Source organism: Squalius cephalus (assembly GCF_949319135.1).
Source record: "Squalius cephalus genome assembly, chromosome: 3".
Classification (NCBI taxonomy): domain Eukaryota; kingdom Metazoa; phylum Chordata; class Actinopteri; order Cypriniformes; family Leuciscidae; genus Squalius; species Squalius cephalus.
This window is the reverse complement of record NC_137124.1, coordinates 22621740-22644476: the sequence shown is the minus strand read 5'-3', so window position 1 is coordinate 22644476 and position 22737 is coordinate 22621740. Positions and strand designations below refer to the sequence as shown.

Sequence of the window (22737 nt, the reverse complement as noted above, 5' to 3'; positions counted from 1 at the left end):
TTCAGTCTACAGCTAATCACAGTCTGTCAGATTCTAGAGTGTAGTAAAGTTTTAAATAAAATTATAAATAATAAATAAAAATGGAGCCAAGACTTCTTGCACGGTCTGTTAGTACAATTAACCGCACAGCAAGCCATATTATTTGATAATTGTGTGAAATAATGAATTGCAGTTTAAGTCTCTTCCGTGTTGGATTCATGAGAGAGACCGGAAGGTTGCCGCTTGGTTTCAAGTGATAAGCCATATCTGAGGTTGATGGATGATAGGTGAACATTTGTATTTCCTGCCTGACATACTGCAATTACCACAAGGACCTTCCGTTAACGATCTGTGTGTCAAACTGCTTGACCTCACAACTTCCTGTAGAGTTTTTGGAAGTGGTGCTAGTACCCGCAAAGTTACGGCGACCGAAAATGCACCAATTTGAAAATTTGTGTTTAATTTACTTGTCATTAATCACTGGGACGAAATGCAACCATCTGTACTGTCCACACTGATACGTTTTTGTTTGAAAACGCATCTTTTTCTCTCCGTTTTGGCCTTCCGTCCACACTGAGATGGCATTTTTATCCTGCGAAAACTGAGCTTTTTGAAAATGCTTTCCCAAGTGGATAGATTTGAAAACGCCGTTTTTGCGTTGTAGTGTGGGCTGTGAAAACCGTGGCATTTAAAAACAATGATGCATGTTTAGTCATGTGACGCGTGTTGAACTGATTGGTTGGTTAACATGGATATTTGTGAGGTCAGAGGTTACTGTCAAGGACTCCAACAGATGCACAACTGGGCTGTTTCCGGTGACGAGTGGCGACTGTTAAAAGCCTTTTGTTTATTCAGGAAGGCCTTGTGCCTGTTTAGGCACAGAGGTTAACAACTGGGTAAACAATTCTCCAGTTCATGTCAATGGTATGACAAGACCTAATATTTATTGAGGAATGGATTTCAAGAGAGAAATATCTTATCTATACCTTAAGTGTGAACAAAAATGATTTAAAGTCAACCTAAAATGAAAATTCTGTCATCATTTATTCATCTTTTTTTTTTTACATTGTTATAGATTTATTTTATTCTAGATGTATTTTAATGCCCTGCAAATGTAAACATTGAGTTTTATTGTAATATTGTTATTGCAAATTGTGCTTATTTAAATGTGAAACCAATGTTGGCTTGACACAGTTGAAGTTTTGTTGAAATAGTAAGAATGACTTGTGATAGTCTTGGATGCATCAGTAAGAAATGATTAGAAATTGTTAGAAATTAGGCCTACATACCAGGCAGTCAGATATGTTTTGCATTGTAGACTATTGTTTTCCAGCTGTAGTGTTAATGAAAATAGATTTCATAGACATACATTATAGCTTACAGCTATTATTTAAAATTAATATGAAAAGTTGAAAATATAAATACGAAAATATATTCTCATATATATATATACTTAAAAAAACTTACTTTTGAGCTCTGCAACTGAAGCAAACCAACTAAATTGATACTAGGATTGATACTAGGGACTATAGAAAAGAGAAACTAATGAGGAAACACCAACTAAAGAGGAAACACCAACAGAGTGGTGTTAACTCATTCTAATGTTTTGTTGAAAAATGCATACTCTTTAAAAAAAAAAAAACATCTCTTTGTAATTTATTTTTAACTCGGCTGTGTATTTAATCTTGAGATACATGGAAACTGTAACATGTTTGAGTGCAGGTGTCTGCTTTCTCAGGCTGTGGAAAAACCCTCTCGGCCTCTTTTTGTGAAAACACTGTTCTCTCTCCCATTTCCTCTCTCCTATCTGTTGGTCTTGAAGGTATTTGCCAGAGTTTTTCAGCTTGATCAGTTTGCCTGCATTACGGAAAACACGTGGCTCACATTCATCCAAAAGTGAAACCTAGTATTTCCAACATGTTTGTTAATGAGCATATAACTAATGGAAACAGGAAAATCAATTTAAGGAGCCACAGAGGGTTTGTACTGTGTGTTTTCCTTCTCTGTGCAACTTTCCATATCCCCTACCCCCAAACACACATAAACACATACTCAACATTCACTTTCTTTCTTCTGGAATGCAGAATATCTGTTATGCTTACTTGGAGATATTATTGCAATTCTGTGTGCAAAAGGGAGGAGTTTAATACGTGTGGTCCTGCTTAGGGTTTGGAAAATGTGAAATTCCCAGTGAGTCATGTTAAGTATTTTCTGAACATTTAGGGCTGATTACAGATGTGACTAACTGTGTGTGTGTATGTCTTGTGTGTAAACGACACGTGAATATAGCTTAAACAGTAGTACAAAAAACACCCCTGACTGGATTGTCTGAAGCAAAATGTTTGTTTCACACCATTTGAAACTAATTTTGAACAACTAGCCTATTTGGCAAATTGGCACAATTTTCCAAAAGGATTTTTGTGTCAGTTATGTTAAGCATCACCAGCTTTGTGTCAATTTTATTACTAATTCATGTATGAATCACAAAGTTTTTTCAAATATAGTTTCCTTTATCTCGATAAATGATTGGGCTATATTAACATGAGAATATGTGAAATAGTGGTTTAGCCTTAAAGGGCCTAAATATACCTAAATCAAAGAATGAACTAGTGTGATGTCATTTTGAACAAAATCAGGCCAAAATGAAGTTCGTTTCGTGTAGGGATGCACCGTTCATGATTTTTCATGGTTGATTACGATTGCCAATTTTTTAAAAGCAAATGGGCCGATTACAATATTTTTTCTTCAAATGTAGGCTATTTGTTTGTTTATTTGCTCTACTTCAGGCCAAACTGGTCTTAAAATATATGTAGCCATTTGAAAATGATCCAAACTACACACATGAAGCGTGAGCAGTTGTTTTTTATTTAAATTAGATCAAATTTAAATATTTAAAGCAAAAACAGAATGATTTGACTTTAGCTTTGTGAAATTACATACCTGCCCGAAACAAACACAGCAGACAAGCTGAATGAAAATACAAATTCACTTTCTGTCACTAGGTGGCATTTATGAAACAGCAGCGACACAACATTTCCTTGGTTCCTTACCACTATAAACAAAGCAGCACTACGCTTATAAACACTTATACAGATAATTATACAGAGGTAAGAGGGGGAAAAAATGCTATTGAAACTTTTCTGAAGACAGTCAGTTCCCTTCTGAGATACATTCATATAAACCCCCACCCCCAATTCAATAATTATATTTTCTTCCAATATTTCAAGCATCGGGAACAGTGAGCTTGCTGTGCTTGGTACAGTATTGGCTCTGTTGGTGCTTCTGTGCTCATTTTGGCTAATTATTGCAATTCAGTTTGTATGCAAGTGTAGTACAAAAATGGGCCAAAATTTATATAATATATATATATATATATATAATATTGTTTTGGGGTTTTTTTTACAAAAAAAAAAACAGTTTATGGCCCGGTCGATCAGATCATCTGGCCAGAGCAAACTTTCCAAAAAAGTTCACTTTGACTGGTAAACACCTTTGAACAACCATTGGTTGCTGACAGTATATTACTGCTCAGGTATTTCAAACTTTATTTCACCCCTAACCCTAAGCAAAAAAAACGAAAAAGGCCTTAACCTTTTGACCATCAAGGTCCAGTGGTATACAGCGCTTCAGTGGTATACAGCCACTATTATAAAAGCTCAGCGGGTGGCCTTCCTGATGTCTGGGAACAGCTGAGGGCTTGACTGGACGATCACACATGGCTCAGGCATGATGGGAGTGGCAGTGGTTGGGGGGTTGGGGGGTTGGGGGGTTGGGGGGTGGCCATAAAGGCGAGAGGTGAAACTCAGATTTGTGGCATCCAAGCACATGGTAACCTAATAAAGAATACTGTCAGGAAAAAACAGAGCAGCTTATTTCTGTAAGTTAGCAGATCTGAATGCAAAGCCTGAGAACCAGCAAATATGCATTTGGCAGAATTAGAGATTTAAGGGAATGATGCAATACAAGTAAAGAATAACAGAATGTGTTTTGGATCCCAGGCTGAAACAGAACGAGTATACTGTGATCTTTTGTCTGTCTGCAAAGTGCAAAGATGCCATGTAAGGAGCTGCAGATGAAACATTACAGCTCTCATCATCTTAATGTGAGGAAATGGCCTGCAGCCAGAAGCTCTCTACACCCTGCCTTGCTCTTTATAGAGTGTAATGTGAGAGAACACAACTAGAGCTCAAGTCCATCAGAGAAAGAGCATTGGACGGCTCCAGGTGGGGAAGCTTTTTGTTCTTAATAGAATAAAGGATTGTGCTTGCTTTAATAGTCTCTTTAAAAGTCATCTTTTAAAGGCTACAATATAGAATGCGATTAAAGAATAAGCACTCATAAATATTAAATAGTAAGTCAATTATTAATTTCCATCAATCATTGCTGTGATATTTATGAACATTTACATTATGTTCTAGAAACGGCGTCAGGATGTGATGTACTGTAGCTGAACACAAACTCAAATGACTAAAAATATCAAAGTTTTTGTTGTACACACATTTGAGATGCTTTTGCTTCACTTATCTTACTTGAGCAATTCCCATCAGCCATTGTGTAATCTCATGGTGGTGTGTGGTCAGGTCAGCCATTCCCTGAAAATGCCTGCTGCTGAGTGTGAGGGGAATGGAGCTGGCCCGGGTGACTCAATTATTCCATATTGGCAGGGGAGGGATGTAACCATAGCAACAAAATTAGATGAGTGGCTGCTTCTGTACTTAAACAACACAGTTTGAATAAGACTGGATTCACGACTCAAACAAATATGACTTTAGTGCCATTAGTGCATCTTCTTGCTGTCTTAGCTCTTGTTCACAAAATTGACAACTAATCATAGCTCAGCAATAAGAATTTTTCTGCTGTCCCAGGCCTGTTTCAAACTGATCACTCAAGCAGTACATAAGTGAAGTACACTATCATTCAAAAAATTGGGGTCAGTAAGATAAATTTTGTTTTTAACTTTTTATTCATCACAGAGAATCCTGAAAATGTTACAGTTTCCACAACAAATATTAAACAGCACAACTGTTTTCAACATTGAAAATAAAAAATGTTTCTTGAGCAACAAATCAGCATATTAGAATAGATTACATTGTAAAATATATTAAAACAATAAAGTAATTTAAGTAATATAGTAAATAAAATCATTTTCATGTATAATAATATTTCACAATATTACTGTAAATGTTTCAGATTTTACATTTTTTAATGAATCGAGATATCAAATTTTCCTTATTTTTCAATGTATTCAGGAGTGGATGCACCTTATGCAAGCAAGTCTCCGCTATCCTTCACAAACTTCACTCTCTGAGGGCCGCCACGCGCATACGTGTCAAACAGATGGAGCACAATTGAATAAGAGCGCCATAATTCTGACAAAATGTTAAATAAAAAAATTAATATATTCAATTCCGCACGTGTAATGGCGGGGACGTTGAAAATCATTTCAATATGCAAAACTGTTACCCAATCATAGCACTGGGCGTTTACTTCCAAGTCTTGAATGCAGCACACCTATCAAAACTGTGTTTAAAAGAGAGGGTCAAAAACTGGAGAGAATTACTTCTAAATTAGGATATTTTTTTTATGTAAAAAAAATCTTGATAACATTATAAAATTATAAAAAAATAAAAAAATAATAAAAAAAAACGTTTTAAGAGTGGCTCCTTTAAGAGTGGGTAAAAGTTCCTCATTTGACAAGTGTGTAAATGCAAGATCAGTTTGAAAGCGGCATTGCTGACTTTTAGCAGTATGTTCAGAGGTGTCATTTACGGCTCTTCTCTTTTTTTAAAACTTTACAAAATTTCAGATTGAAAGTCTCATAGCAGAGAATCACTGAACTTCGCTTAATTTATACCACTAATCACTAAACCACTGTGTAGGGTAAACCCACACAAAGGTTTGTTACTGTATATAACACAATCTCATGTAAATTACATTTTGTTTGAGTAATTCTTTCCAGAAAGGATGTTTTTTGATTGATTCACCAGAGAAATCACCACATTTTCCTTTTAGTAAAGACAACGTAATGAATGAATGTCTTATTTGTTCCTCCTTTAGTGGCCAACCTCAAGCCCATTGTGGCTAAAGTGATGATGTATTTTTCGACCAATATCAGACACATGACAAACTATAAACTCAATGGCAATCTAATAAAAACATCCCATGGAGATCCCCAGTGGGATCTGTCAGTCTGAAAGAAAAACTCAAGTGCTCCTGCATGAATTACAAAAAGAGACCAACATGATATTGAAAGTAAGCTTAACATTTTTTGTTGAATGTTCTCATTTGAAAAGTCCCCACCCTTTGGCATAGCCTACGTGTGATAGCATACCAGTGTCAGCAGGCCTCATGAGACACTTAGCTAAAATGTTTTTGTTTTTTTTCAGTCAATACCTAGAATTCATTTATATTTAGTTAGCACAAATGGCTTCCTGTTGCTATGATCGCAATCACTTTGAAAATCCATCAGCACTCAGCATTAGCTTTGCAGCTCATAATCTTGAGTCATTTATACCACAGAACTGATGTGGATTTATGCTCTTCTCCAGTCAAAGCCTATTCAAGTGTACAAATTAATTTCAGGAGTTTTACTGGTTGCCAGGTTGAAGCACTTTGTGAAGAGTTGATGAGAAAAATAAACAATCATCAGACCTTATTGAGATATATCCTGCTACTGCTAGTAATTGTAATGTAATATTAGCTCATTTAATTTTAGTGTTAATAATGTAACTTGTTTTTTGTTTCGTACAGTGTACAAATATTATTAGCTTGAAAATCACTGTATCACATTTGAATAAATGGAGAAACATAATACATTAATGTTAATTTTTTCTTCCTCTTCAAAAGCAGTCAGTATGCTGTAAACTTCCTTGGAATGCAAAACTAATGCAGTTTGTTCCGGTATGCTCTTGCTTAACAGACGGCTGCAGACATGCATTTGTATACTTATCTGCAGTTCTTTTCTGGCTTACAGGCCAAAAATGTATTTCAAATGAGTATTGTTTTAAAGTTTTGCTTTTCCATAAAAATGGCTTAATTTGCTGTATTTTAAAGGTCAAACTGTGTTTCTTAGCTGACCAAACATTACACTTCCTTCTGAGGAAGTGACCTTGAAGTATTGAGACATGACCTTTTGTGTTCGTCATTGTTTTCTGCCTTCGATTTCTCTAGTTTCTTCAAATTTGAATGGCACATCTTAAGAGTCCAGTTTGGGCTGTTAATTCCTGACTTGCTAAAACAAAGTTTGTTTTTTCGTCTGTGAAAGACGAAAGACTATCTCTTTTCTCTACCACTGTACACCTTACTTTCATAGTTCGTTGATACCATACTATCAAACCATACTATCTGCACACAAAAACAGTTGGTTTCACCACCACTCAAAACCAAAATAAATAGTGTTCCAACCAATCACCGACAGGGGTGGGTGTTGTGAGGTTTTCGCGTGCAGCCGTCATAGGCAGCCGTGCACGAGCGCAAAACCTCACAACACCCACCCCTGTCAGTGATTGGTTGGAACACTATTTATTTTGGTTTTGAGTGGTGGTGAAACCAACTGTTTTTGTGTGCAGATCTCAGAGCCTAGGCTGCCTACAGAGACGCGTTTTTTTGACGGCATGCTTATGGGGCGGGCAGCTAGCGGATCGTTAGGAAAGATTAGATGAATGTGATCATTTATGTTTGGGCCTGAAATCGCTGATACAAGCTTTAAAATAAACTTTGGGAACCAAGATGAAGGGTGAGCGTGTGAATCTTGAAATCAGTCAGAGATGAGATTGGGAACACAAAGGTCTTGATATCACATCTTTGAGACTGAGTGAATGGTGATGTTCGAGACTGAGGAAAACAGGAAAAGGAGGTAATTATTCTTAGAGAATCAACAAAGTGTACTTCCAGAATAACACGAGCCACAGCCTACACCTTAAAAAGTGCTAATATGCAGTTGTTTCCTCGAGGACCTATTTCCACTTGATCCGGCCCTTAAAATGATATTTATTACAGGGTTTTTGGTGAAAAGAAGGGAAAAAGAAGGATTTTCTCACCAAAGAAAATCAAATTATGCAAGAAACCATATTGGACATCCAGTTTCACAGCATGCGCGATAATCTCATATTTTCTGGAATAAACATACCTCCACAAAACACACCCGACGATCCAGAGAAGGCAATAAGAGAGTTCATGCACAACTCGCTCAAACTGCTTGCAGCAACAGTTGAGGAGATAACTTTCCACCGAGCTCACAGTCTTCCATCCAAAGACCCCAAAAAGCCACCTCCAATAATCGTTAAATTTGAAAAATACAAACACAAAGAACTTGTTAAAAGCAGAGGAAATCAGCTGAAGAACACCACGTATGGGATGTACGATCAGTTCCCCAAACAAATTCAAGATCGCAGACGAAAACTAGTCCCGATGATGAAGCGTTTCCGTGAAGAAGGAAAGCGAGCTACATTATCGGTAGACAAACTTTACGTGGATGGAACACTCTACCGCGATCCAAACATCACTACATGGCTGTATCCTAACTAAACTTTCACTTTCCATTTCAACACTGACTGTTCCAAAATGCATTCTGTATAGCCATACTGCCATAACCTGTTACATATTTAATTCATCACGCCAATAGTTATTACTGAACTCTGATTATAGACCCTGATGTCTTTTCTTTTTTTTTTTCTCTCTTCTTTATTCTCCTCTATTCCCACAATGCCATGTCTGCTTCTAGCAACACATGCATTGTGTTATTATCTCCCAGTATTTTTATTTTTTTGTCTTGTTACTCGCCATTCTCTTTATCTCCCACATAGTGTATGTCGGTTTTTTGTATATGTGTCCTGTCTATTTATGTGCAGAGCAGCGTTTATATTTGTGTCCTGTCCATTTATGTTTTGTGTCTGTTTGAACGAGCCAGCCAGCCAGCCAGCCCGGAATTATTCAAATTCTTAGTGTTAAGCATGATAATATGGTAACATATCACACTGAAGTAGGCTGATTTAAAATGAACATTTATTTAAAATAAAAGTTCTTCTTTTGGCAAAATTACATTTCCTTAATAGCCTAAACAGAGGCTTTACTCTCTTCAAACTTAAATGGTTAATGTTTCATTACATCACTGTTTGAAAACACTATTTTTTTGTACCTTTTATAAAGGGCATTTTTTCCCCTAATTTTATTAAATGTATGCTGCTCCATCTTTCATTTCAAATTCTTAAATTATATTAAATATATTCAACTAAAATAAGACACTGGGCTGTTACCAATCAAATTAAATAATTTACATTGAAAAATTATAACTGTATTAAATTAGATTATTTTAAATATTTTTGAATAATTTTAACTATTTGTTTATTGAACTGTTATGAAATCAGTCTCGGTTTCAATCTCGATGGCATTCAGGAAAACAGCTCTCTGTTTTAATTTTTTAATTTTTATATTACAAATTGTTTTAATCAGGGCATTTGTCCGGTTGGGCAAGTAGTAGGCCTACAATTCTCTCTCACTTTTCCCTTAAAAAAAAATAAAAAAAATTAAAAAACACACGTGTCCCGGACACAGTCTTTGGTCCCTGACAAGCGTTACTCGAGCCCCTGATATGTTTTCCTTGATGGGTTTTCCCTGAAGAGAATTACGTTGTTGAAAACGAAAGTAAAAGTGACGCACGTTCATTGCATTTTACCGTGATGAGAGTTCCATGTCTTTATTAAACTCAACACATTATAATGATTTATCTGTCATCCACCCTCAATTAATTGGAATGGAATGTTTGTATTACTTGGCCCGCAAGACCCGCGGATTATCCGCAATCCGTGCAGCACTATACGGTTTGAGAATGGACACAAGCGGTAACAGCAACAGAACCATCACGGTTGGAACAGTGTATCTGACCATGTGACTGTCTGTCCGAGTTTTGTCGAGAGCCGGAGGCGGCACGAAATTTGACGGAGGCGGCCGCCTCATAATTCTCTATGCAGGAAAATCCCTGTATTAGTGTTACTTGATTTATTTAAGTTGATTCAGTAATATTGAATAATAGTTATGTTTTCCTGACACAAAAAAAAGTGAAATGTACTTTTGTTGAAATGTAGGCTAGATGATAAATTGCACAATTCAAGATTGATGCAAAGCATCAAAAATAGAGAAAGAGGCCTGGTGTTTGTACACTAAGTGTAAATGTTCCCCTAAAAATGTGCTTAATGTGGTAACATCTAAATTTTATTCAAGTCAAAAAATGTTATTTAACATCACTAAATCAACCTGAATATATTAGGCTAAACCAAAAAAAAAGGGAAAAAATTAAGGCTTAGGTGAGGTAGAAACAGCTCCTCGCTTTATGCAGACAAGAAAGCAAATCAAATGTGCACATTTGGACTTTCAAAAGCAAAGATGTTCTGCATTCAAAGGACACAAGTTACAGAAAACAGTCTCTAGAGAAAAAAAAACGAAAGGAAAAATCTGCTCACACATCCCAGCACCCCTCCTCCACTACAGCTCCGCCTGTTGCCTGAGAACATGCCACCCTCTCTCCCTCCCTCTCTCCCTCTCTCTCTCTCTCTCTCTCCCTCCCTCCCTCCCTCCCTCTCTCCCTCCCTCCCTCTCTCCCTCCCTCTCTCCCTCCCTCTCTCTCTCCCTCCCTCTCCCCCCCCCCCCCCCTCTCTCTCTCTCTCTCTCTCTCTCTGCAGCTTTTCCACTCACCATTACTTCCATTGTGGTTCAACTCTGAACTCTAGCATCATCTGTTTGTGCTTAAAGTTTGCAGCGTGTGCACTGACTTTCCCATTCCTTTTTCTCCCTTAAGGTGCAGTCACATTAGCAAAATTTGTGGGGGAAAAAGTAAATTGTATCTTGTCAATAGCGTGCCGATGTATGAAGCACAGCTCACACAAAAGTCACTTTCAAACCAAGCAGATATCTGTTCAACGTGGCAAATCTGTCCTACCAACTTGAATCCGTTGCAAAATCTGCATTGAGAAATGTTTTAATGTTTTAGCGATGTATAAAGCACAGAAGTTAATTACAAACCAAGCATCTGGTTAATGTGGTGAATCCGCTTGACCAACTTGAAACCGTAGCAAAATCTGTGTTGGGAAATTTTCCGCTCTCACGTGAAATTCTGTGAATTCCTGTTGAAATGACTGAATTTCAACTGCACCTTTACCCGTGTCCACTCTTTCACCTCCTTTCCCTACTACCTTTGTCTCATTCTTCTCATAATTCTTTTGTCCACCATCCTCCTTTTCCTGTTTTTTTTTTTTTTTTTTGGGGGGGGGGGGGGGGGGGGGGGGTGCGTGCTCATTTCCTCATTTCCTCATGTGACATGCCTAGCTCTCTCTCTCCTTCTCTTTCTTTCTCTTTCACTTCCATGTCTTTCACTGGCCGAGAGCCAGGCGTCTGCTCTTGGAATTAACGAAAATTGCAGCTGCATTTGGCAACTTTCTTTGCACTCACACATGAGTTCAGACGCTCTTACAGAGACTCACATAGACTCAGACAGAGACGCAGACAGCAGAGTCAGTGCCTCGATCCAGGAGGTTGGGGGTCTCTTCATTGTATTGTGTCATAAGACAGTCCTTCCCTACAGGAAGCACCTGCAACTAAGCAAATACATAGAAATATCCTTACGTAGAAATTAATCTCAAAGTAATTACGCTCTGCACAGCTAGTCAGTAGTACAGTAGTTATGGACTTGGTAATTGGAGATGGACATCCAAAGACATCAGAATCAAAATAGAAAGAGGGTTGTTTAAAGAGAAAGTAAAGGTGGCACATAGGGAGAGTTGGAGTGTATTATGCAGCTGTTCAGTATGCTAGTCACATCGTAGCGCTCCACTCAGACCTGTCACGCTGAGAAATGGCCTGATGGCGATTCCTTTAGCCCTGTACCCACTGCAATTAAGTAAATGGAACCAGGACTCAGACAGTCCTCTCCCGCACAGCCCAACATTGCATTGATTTTATTTATTTTTTATTCTCTTGCAAGGGAATGGGCACAGTTGCTAAATGACAGCGGGACATTTAGACATTTTAAAAACTTCATTTAATTATGCTCTGGAGATTCAGTTTGTGTTACCAGCAGCATTAGAGCTAGAAGTGCCTGGGCGTGTCTGTATGGCTGGAGGATGAGCGAAGGGGCTGGCAGGACAGAATCAACTGAATTTTAATAATAGATGGGGAAACAAAGAAGGTGGGGTTTGCAATACTCTTCTAGAGAAATTATGTATTTTTAAAATTGTTGAATAGGTGGTTTAGATTAGGGAATCTAAAACAAACCAACTGGTTCCTATTGGAACATTTTGAAGTAATTTCAATTTATTAAGATTAAGTTAGTCCAACTTAAAATAAAAAGTTATCACAACACATTTTCTTTTGTTTCAATAACTTTTAAGTGAAAGTGATGTGACATGAGGCCAAGTATGGAGTCCCATACTCAGAATTTGTGCTCTGCATTTCACCCATCCAAGTGCACACACCATGAACACACACCCAGAGCAGTAGGCAGCAATTTTTTTGCTGCGGCACCCTGGGAGCGATTATGGGTTAGGTCACTTGTGGGTAATGAGAGTGGAAGTTCATTCACTCTCGCCCTCACCACATTTCTTGAGACTCAAACTCGCGACCTTCAAGTTTCAAGTCCGACTCTCTAACCATTAGGCCACAACTGCCCACATGAGTTCACATTTCTTCATTTTTTCAATTATGCATGAAGTTTATTTACTTTTTTAAGTTGTCAACTGATCACTTTTTACAGTGACTGAGGAAGAATGTGTGTGCCGAATGTCCCTGCATGAAGTGATTGACAAGATAGAATCAATCAGTGAATTGATTAAACCTGACAAATTTTGTGATTTTGACCAGATTGCAAGGACATTTTTTTTCCTGTGGATTAACTTGCACTAAGTTACTTTTGATTTCATGCAGACTTTAAGGAGCTATTTCTGCTTAATCTGTTAAAATTGGATTTGCCATTGGAACCCTGATGATTCAGTAATATGAAATCATTTTATTCTGACTTAAAACCAGTCCATTTAGGTGCTACCATGTAAAGCACATTTTTATTTATTTTTTCCTGACACAAAAATAGCTTTTGTTGAAATAGGCTTATAAATAATACAGTTTGTGATTGAAGTTTATGCATTGTAACTGTTTGGTGTTGTTTGGACACTGCATTTTTTTTTTTTTTTTGCAAAAAAACTGCTTGATTTTGGGTAGGAAATCTAAAACAAATCTACAAGTTCCTGTAGAAGTAAGAAAGTGTGTGCCATATTTCCATATACCTCTGCATGAAGTGACTGACAAGTAGAATCAAACAAAACAGTTTCCAGAACAGGGGCCTGTTTCAGAAAGGAGGTTAAGTGAAAACTCTGAGTATGTTAACCCTGAAATGAGGGAAACTCTGAGTTTTCTGTTTCAGAATGGGAGGTATGTTAAACCTGAGAAAGCAGAGTAAGTCAAGCCTGTTTCTGAAAGAGAGGTAACTTATACTCAGAGTCAGTTACCATGGTAACTTACTCTGTGAACCTAACCTGGTCGGGAGCAGGTTTTCTTCGGTAAACCCAGAGTTTCTTTCGGTCTCCTCCCCTTTTTTAAAGTGGAAGTGGTGTTTAAACACCTCATTCATTCTTTCAGTACATTTTTATTAATAAAATTTATATTTTATTAATAAATAAAATATTGCTATTTTTACTGCTGCTGTTTTTTTTTGTTTTTTTTTAATAAGATGAAGTCTATATAACTCCTTAACTGGCAACTGAAAATACAGTAGTAGATTAGAGTTACATAATGTAGTTCTAAACAAATTCTACAGAATTAAACAGTGGCATTTACTGGAAATCACTGAACTGTTCATCTGTGCAACAGAAGTTGATGGACCGTCCTCCTGCTGTTCTTCCACACTCTGGGGGCGGGGGAGAGATAAGAATACCCGTTTATACTTAGATTTAAACTTAGATTCTATAGGCTACTCCACATAAAAATGTGAAAAAATCTGAATGTGTAGATTGTTTGATGTGTAGACACATAATATTAACATTACCTCTGTAGGCCTCTCTGTGGCAGCAGAAACTCTTTATCCCCATGTGATGAGCATTTGGTCGAGTGCACTTTATAACACTATTTGTCATAATTTCTGGTGTATTGAGTTGGCGACTTACAACTGCCTGGGGTTCTGTTGGGACAGGAGGCTCCAAAAGACAGATATTACCATCAGAATCTATTGGTCCAACAAAAATCCTAACCCAAAGTAAAATAAATGGAAATATCAAAAATAGCCTATATAAAAAATAACACATATGTAAACCTCTTACATTTTATGAAGGCCCTTGTATCTTCGGGAGTGACTGGCTCTGAAGTCCATCCAGGAATTCCCTCAGCCAAAAATGCTGCTGCACTGCTAGACACTGGATGCTTTAGTTATTTAATATGTCAAATGTTTGTAAAGTCAGGTAGCCTACACCCATGATATGCTCAAGCCTTACTTGACTGAATTATGTTTTTATATTTAATTTTCAGCTGCTGCCATGTTCTTTTAATGCCTGCAGGATTGCACATGAAAATTAAAATTAGGTTGAATAACATACTGTTCTTCCAGTTTCACCTCTGATATTATAACAGTTGGGTAAGTTACTTGTATTACTAACTTCAAATGACATCTTCAACAGTGTAATTAGATTAATGTAATAATGACTATCTATAGAATTTATTGGTCTACTTATTACTAATTACTAAATCCCATGTCAACCTTAAACACTTGAACAATACAAGGAGAGACAAGAAACAGCACTTTTAATGCTTTCAAATAAACAATATACAATTGCATGAATTATTCTTGAATTGACCAAAGTGTGTAGAGGGAGGAGGTTACATTAAAAATATAACTTTTAAAAATGTATGTTAAATAGCCTATACAGAATTCTTCTATAGTCTAATACAATTACATCAGATTAAGAATTAAGATGTAATTCTACATCTTAAGAATTAAGAGTAATCCCTTTAATTAAATTACAGTTTTTAGATTACTTGGTAATTAATTACACCCATCACTGTATAACAGTAATTAAAATGTAAACTTATAAACGAAATAATGTTATGCAGACCTCTTTTTGTCTGGCGCTGTTGCCATGGTGACTCATAATATCTGTGCTCCATTGATAATGGCTTTTTATAGTTGTGGTGCACGCGCTTAACTCAGAGTCAGTCAACTCAGAGTTGATTGAACTAACTAATTTCAGCTGTTCTGAAACCAAAAACTCAGAGTTTCCCATCTCAGGGTAAGTCAACTCAGAGTTCAAGTTTTAACTCAGAGTTGGTTGAACCTCCTTATTGAAACAGGCCCCAGTTCACCAAATTGGATTCTTGTTGTTTTATGTATGCATTTATTTATTGTTGGAGAGAATAAATAATAGCTAACAACAAAATAACAACAAAAATAAACAACAGACTGCGCTACTTTTTCAATGTAAAGACGCGCTAGATTTACAAGTATGACCGTTGCGAAAACGCGGCACTCAAGTTAAAATAAGTTCAACTTTTAAAAGATGTGTCTCGAAACCTTGCGATTTTTTCCCCCCATTCCACTACCCGCATCTCGCGTTTTTCAAAGCAAATATGCTTTCTGTGTGAACCTGCCTAAGAAGCCGAAATGCCCAAATAATTATTTCCATCTTGTCTAGACCTTATGCAGAACTTATTACCTTAATTCAAGGTAAGATAACCATCGCATGTGAAACTTCATAATAAACAAGATACCACACATATTAGACGCCATAACGGAAAAACAAATAGCGTGTCTAGCCCACAAATAGACATATACTTTTCAGAGCAGAAGTAAACTAAATGTCAGGTCTGAATAGAACACATGAATGAGTATATGATATTAAAATATACAATACACAAAAAGCATAAATCGATCAATACAATAATAATATTTGAAAGGATTAATCATAGAAATAACCATAAAAGAATACATTATTTTTATTTTTATTATACACCACATGTTTAACAAGATTTCATCTTTAATATGAATGAGTATAAATTAATAATTTTATATTTTTAAGTTGCATTTGTTTGGTTCTTTTTTCAATCTCAAACAATTATTTTATTTTTATTATTTAGAGGTTTACACAAAAGTCAACTGTAAACTGCAAACATTAAACTTTGCTGAAATGAAATGTCTTTAACTCAAAGTGTTCTGTTAACTCTGCTAAACTATAATTACTAAAACTAAAACAAACAAAAATACAGAATCTAACTTACCTGTTCCCTCTTGCATTACAAGAGAGGAAGATACAGTTGCAAGATCATTCATGCTACCTCACATGCTGGGTCACACACGATTTCAGTTTGTGTGTGGCTGATTGTTTCTTAAGAGAGAGAGTTTTCTGTTCTCTTTCTCTCTTTCTCTGTCCCTCTATTCTCTGCCATTAGAACATCCATGCAAACACTGCTGCTGCACTCCATGGCCTACTGGGGTTGCTATGGTTACAGCAGCTATCACTGAGCCTGTGTTACTAACCGATGTAAACACTGGAAAAAAGATTTCTTTCTTTCTCTCTTTCTGAGAAAGCTGTTGAATCTTTAACTCCACAGCTCTCTTTTTATTTTATTTTTTTTCCTTCTAGCAGTGCACGTCATGTTACATAAGACCCTGATTTGCTATTAACTGAAGGCTTTTTTTTTTTTATGTGAATGAGGGAATGGAAACAAAAAGTTAATTTGGGCCTCTTAGTATGACTTCCAAATGTCATGCCGTTTTTCTTCTGCTTAAAGTAAATTTACCACCCTATCAAAGTGAACACACAGTGCCTCCTGCTGGTCACAATGAAGTAGTGCACCCTCGATATATATAAACTATTTTGATTGGGTGACTTTTCAAATCTAGTTTGGTTATTCAGTTTAATTAAGCATCTAAACAACTGAGCTTCATGGCTCCCTCTTTTATATCAGTTTTTTTGTTTAAGGATCGTAGATATTCCCTTAGTATAACACACATGCTTTTCGTTTTGTAGGTGTCTACATCTTGATTGCTGTTGGTGCTGTGATGATGTTTGTTGGATTCCTTGGTTGTTATGGAGCCATACAGGAATCCCAGTGTCTTCTCGGAACAGTGAGTTACAAATCCTGAGACCACTCAGCAAATTCCTCAAATCACATGATGCCTAACAATAACCGGAAGTGTATATTAATAGAATGAGTGTAAAACCCCACTTTAAAAAAAAGGAAGGCAACACTGATATTTGCATTGCTTTTTAGTTGAATTTATCGAATTATTCTAAGTAAAGCATTCACTGAACTTGTTATGGTGCCATGACTTTGTTTATTATTTTAACAATTGCTGACCGTTTTAAGTTTGGGGTCTTGCACTGTACGGTGCTGACTCTTGCCCATATGCAGTACACATCCTTTTTTGTTTCTCTCCAACAGTTCTTTGCCTGCCTGGTAATTCTGTTTGCCTGTGAGGTTGCTGCTGGAATCTGGGGATTCATGCACAAAGACAAGGTTGGTTTCATTAATACACCGTGTCAAGCTGACACATACACATCTGTTTACATATTTTTGTAATTATATCTTCTTCTTTTTCCTTTCAGATCTCCAAAGAGATGATCTCTTTCTATGACTCTGTGTATGACAAAGGCAGTATAACTTCACTCGTACAAAACGATCAACAGCAGGCTGCCGCTACTGTCTTGAAGGTCTTTCACGAGACTGTAAGTAGTCCTTGTGTACTGAGGAGCACAACAATAATCAAGCTAACACAAACTCCACTCAAACCAGATAATGTTGTAAAGATGCTTCTCTAATCAGTGTCATCTCTGGCTTTCAGCTTAACTGCTGTGGCAAAGGTGGATTGTTAAATGCAGTTGGAACATTGTTCACAGACACCTGTCCTGGAGATTTGAAAATTAAGGCTGTAGTAAGTCTACCCCCAGTAAACCCTGGAGATAGAGAATTCTCATTTAAATCATCATCTCTCATAGCATGACAAAAAAAAAACGTTTTCTCCGTTTTTCAGAACTGTCACTCCAAGATCAAAGAGCTTTTCTCAGAGAAGATCTACCTGATTGGCATCGCTGCCCTGGTTGTTGCTGTGATCATGGTGAGGGATTCTTGAGTGTGTCAAGTTACACTCTACTATCATTTGATGTTGCTTGTATCACATTTTACCCTTATTGTCCCCTTTTTCCTTTCTAGATCTTCGAGATGATCTTCAGCATGGTGCTCTGCTGCGGGATCAGGAACAGCCCTGTTTACTAAAACACAGGGGCCAGATGTGTCCTTTAAAAACATCAGCCAAAAAAAAAAATCATTTTGTTTTATATCTACCATCTCCTATTTTGTTTTGTATCTACCATCGTTTTATAATATAGTCACTCTGTCCTGTTCCTAAAGTCTCAGAACAATTTTTGTGCATTTTTGTTCAAATGTGGCAGTGGAACCACCAACAACTAGTCTGCTATTGTTTACGCTGTAGTTGGCGATGACTAGTTGCGATCTGTAGCTTTAGCAGTAGACTTATACACACACACACACACACACACACACACACACACACACACACACACAGTACATTATCACATGAAGGATGGATACATTTATTTGCTTGTAGTTTTATTTTGTGTGTTAACTGTTAAGTTCTGCTATTGCTATCGGTTACTATCATTCTTTTCGTATGTACATGTATAAACTGTATATATTTGCAGCCCTGTATGGCTGATTAAGCATGAATCTCGTATTGAACACTCCTGTCCATCTTCTTCTCTGAGACTGCTGCTTGTATGTACACGTTTCTTCCTGAGAAACCACTAAATAAACAGTGTTAGCTAAGTGAGAGAGAAAGTCAGAATACAGTGCTTATTGGAGGTGAGAATGCAAAGATTGATAAATGTTTAAAGACCCAGATATACTCCGTTTTCCGCGTTCTACTCCTTCTAGCGCACAGTTGAGCGAGAAAGTACACTCTATTGACCGTGCGCGTGCACTACCAGGTTGACCTTTATCAAGCGCTCCAATCACTCGCGCAGACACAAAAATCGGGCTACACGCACCACGCGGACAGGGGAAGTATACTTTCGTCTTAACATTACAGAGTTGTAATGTTAAGTTTGCTGCTTACACTGTATGCCATTCAGTAGAGCTCAGTCGGTGCAAACAAAGCTTAAATGTATATTCCGGATTCAGTAGAAATTAATATCAGTAGACAGCACTTTTCCAAATTAACTGTACCTCGTTTTCTTCAAAAACAGCTACAATCTGGGTTACTTACACGGGGGTTGAATGGGGCCGATTCGCAAAAAAATGATATAGTATATTCAATAGTATAGCCTCAAGACGCAAATGACATGCATGCTTACATGATTTTAATGTGAAAACTTTTTTTTGTGTGTGTGTGTGTGTGTAAAGTTGTATCCAATTTTACAACTTAGTTGCCATGAGAAATTAAATCTAAAACCTTAACATTAGAACTACTTTTTAACAGAAACATTAGTGCTTTTATAAAAGTACACAAGCTTCACATTTCTCCAGAAATGTGCCCCATTCACTTCCATTTTAAGTGTCTCGCCGCAGCCAGAATTAGTTTATGTGGCAACAGCATGCCACAAATGCTGTTTGTTGAGCTTAACCTGTGAATTGTATTGAACCTGTAATATTCCTTTAATGGCAGAAAGGGCGCTGATCTATGATCATTGTGTTTCTTGTATGTGGAATCACATGGACGAAAGAGCTGATCCTAGATTAGCGTTTTGCTGTAGAAAGCTGTAAACACAGAGCTCCTGATGCAATCTACTATCATTTTATGTTCTATAAGACTAATATAGTGCAATGTGTTTTCCCATACAAGGAGTTGGACCCATTAAGAATGACTGCCCCAGTCAAGTTCTGCCCCTATTTACAGTAATCGCAGACATGGAGAGGATCATATACCTAACAGCCTTAATGAATAAATGAAACACTCTATTCCTTAATCACTAAAATCTTGTCAGATTTTCAAAATGTGAGACCAGAAACATGATGATAAAGTTCCTATAATGTGTGGAGTTCCACGATGTGACCAAGACAGCACACCACACACTAACAGATTCTATTCACTAACAACCAGAGTCCCGACTGTGAGTGTGAACCGGAGAAATCTAGCAAAATCTCACGGTCAAACGTGACTTTAAAGTTAAAAAAAAACATGGCGGACGACGGACAAGATGAAATGGCGAGTGTTTGTACTGCGTTTCGGATGAAGTCGTGCTTCTGTTTTCCGTCAGCGCGCTTTCTGGTTGTGTATCGTATCGTTTCGTTCCCACCCCCACACAACAGGATTTCATGTTGGATATTTACGATTTGATATCGTCGCGGCCCCCGACGTTTTTCTGAGCACATTCACTCACTTAACACACCTCACACCACTAAAGTCTGACAAGATAATCTGTAGACCATCAAGATAATCAGTTTGTGTGAATGTACATGTATGTTGACAGTGAAATCAGATGGACAGGTTTGAATGGGTATAGAATGGACAAGCTCTCTTCACTGCCACCTCTATCACAGATGTAGTTGCTGTAATACCGTGCCACTTTCACTAGGTGGTGCAAAGATGTTTCACTTTTACTGGTGATTACACCCTTACTATGCCTGTGTGCATGTCTATCGTGCACTTATTCTTCTAGACCGCACTAATACGAACCCCCCGAACTAGACCCCCCACCACCACCACCACCACCACCACCACCACCACCATTATGCAACCTTGTCCTTTTAACACATATTGCCTATGCTGATATGCTTAAAAAGTGTCTTGTACAGCTATATAGTATACTAATGACCATGTAAAGACAATGTATGCCTTTAATTGTGATATATTTTTCCTGGTACTTGTCAAAAAAAGAGAGAGAACCTCAGCAATGATTTCAGTTGAAGCATGTAAGAATTTTAGGGGGTCCTGACAGGTCGAGCATGATCTTCTAACTATTACATATTATGAAGGTGAAACAGTTGTTTATGAAAATAACTGCTGTAGTTAAAACACATCAAGGTATTTGAACACTTATCAAATATAACCTTTGTGTTGTAAGGATCTCATACTTATTTGATGCCTAAATTGACAGCTGTCGCTCAAACCTATACCCTGACACACCAATTGTAGATTCTGGTCTGGTTTTGTTGCCCAAATATTCAGGAATTAAATGTATTTTACAAATAACATGTCTTCATTTTGTTCTTGTGTCTTCATTTTTGCCTTGTCAGTTAGAGATCTAAAAGTTGTCATCAAGTACCATTGATACTTGTCACACTCTTTTTCAAAGCATGGAAATTACATTTGGGTCATTCTGTGTCAAATCAACCAAAGGTCCCTGACTCCTGGATAAATATTTTCATTTCGATTTAAAAAAATAATTCTGGTGAAAGAAATACATAAATGAAGAAGAAAGGCAAAATATTAAATGTTATGGATTGATATTTACTGAGAAATACACTAAAGAGTGGTCAAAATAATAATTTTCTGGAGGGTAAAATGGCTTTAGAAAGATGGCAGCATCATGATTTTATTTTTACACAGAGATTGATTCTTCTATTAGTAAAATATGTTGAGCGATCTTTGTTGCATTGTATGCCAACAGTGACAATTCAAAAATGGTAAAAAGCACTGCTTTTCCCACAAAGTTTTCACGTAATTCAAGAAGTATTAAAGATCATTTTAGATTCTGGTACATAGTGAACTTTTCTGGTAGCTATCTTAATTTTTATGGCCCAATATGGTTAATTTCCAGGGGATTTTAATGTGGTCGAATAAATTGGTAAATTCATTTTCAGTGGTCAAAAACTAAATGTGGGTCATTTTGCATACGACTGATGCTTTTTCTTTTAAAGAGGAATATCTGAAGAGCAAAAAATGTTGAAACTTGAAATGTATCTCAGTTTTTTCTATCAAAACAATTGCATAGAATACCTGTCTGAGTGCCATAAATACTGTTTTTACAAAGTTTGCGTGCCTGTAACTCAAGAAGTATTAGATATCTTGATATCCTTCTAGATTCACATTCTTCATAAAATGTTCTTTTGTGATCCTCACTTTTAAGGCCCAATGTAGTTCAATCCCATATGGGGATCCCATTGCTGAACTATTTCCAAATTGTTGAATTTTACCCATTTTCCCAAATGTGTGTTTAAAGAAGAATGTCTGCAGAACAAGTAATACTGAAACTAGAAATGTATCTTGTTTCCTTCTATGAAAACAATTGCATAATAACTCTCTGAGTTGCAAAAATATATGTATTTTTCTAAAGTTTATCTATAACTCAAGAAGTACTAAATTATCTTAATATCCTTTTAGATTCTTGTTAATATGAAACATTTTTTATGGAATCTTCATTTTAATGCCCTATATGGTTCAATCCCAGAGATATTGGGATGTCAATCCGGTATAACATTACGATATTGCATATTTGACTATAGCATATTTTAACTCTTAGCTTCAGAAGCTGTTAAAATGAACAATTTTTTTTCCTGAAATTAATTCAAATTTTATTATAAATACACTTTTGAGAGCAAGTTAATGTGCATCAACTTGACCATTTTTGTGTATTTTTGGCACTCAGAGAGGAATGTCATATGTAATTGTTTGATTGAGGAAAACAAGATTCTTCAGACATTCCCCTTTAAACACAATCCCCTGGTTTCACAGACAAGGTTTAAAACTAGTCCCAGACAAAAATGCATGTTTGAGCTGTTTTAACTGAAAGCAATTATCTTACAAATGTCAGTGCCATTGTTTTGTCTCAA

At 36.8% G+C, this 22737-nt stretch overlaps 1 protein-coding gene across 1 annotated transcript in view; it reads left to right on the top strand.

The window, feature by feature from the left end:
• Nucleotides 1–21159, top strand: part of cd81a (CD81 molecule a) — a 36820-nt gene extending 15661 nt beyond the window's left edge. The window contains exons 3-8 of the mRNA XM_079866924.1: nucleotides 16977–17074; nucleotides 17392–17466; nucleotides 17556–17675; nucleotides 17792–17881; nucleotides 17981–18064; nucleotides 18160–21159. Of these exons, the coding sequence (XP_079723050.1) occupies nucleotides 16977–17074; nucleotides 17392–17466; nucleotides 17556–17675; nucleotides 17792–17881; nucleotides 17981–18064; nucleotides 18160–18222 (530 nt within the window). The 3' untranslated portion in view covers nucleotides 18223–21159. The remainder of the gene's footprint in view (nucleotides 1–16976; nucleotides 17075–17391; nucleotides 17467–17555; nucleotides 17676–17791; nucleotides 17882–17980; nucleotides 18065–18159) is intronic.
• The last annotated feature ends 1578 nt before the right edge of the window (nucleotides 21160–22737 follow it).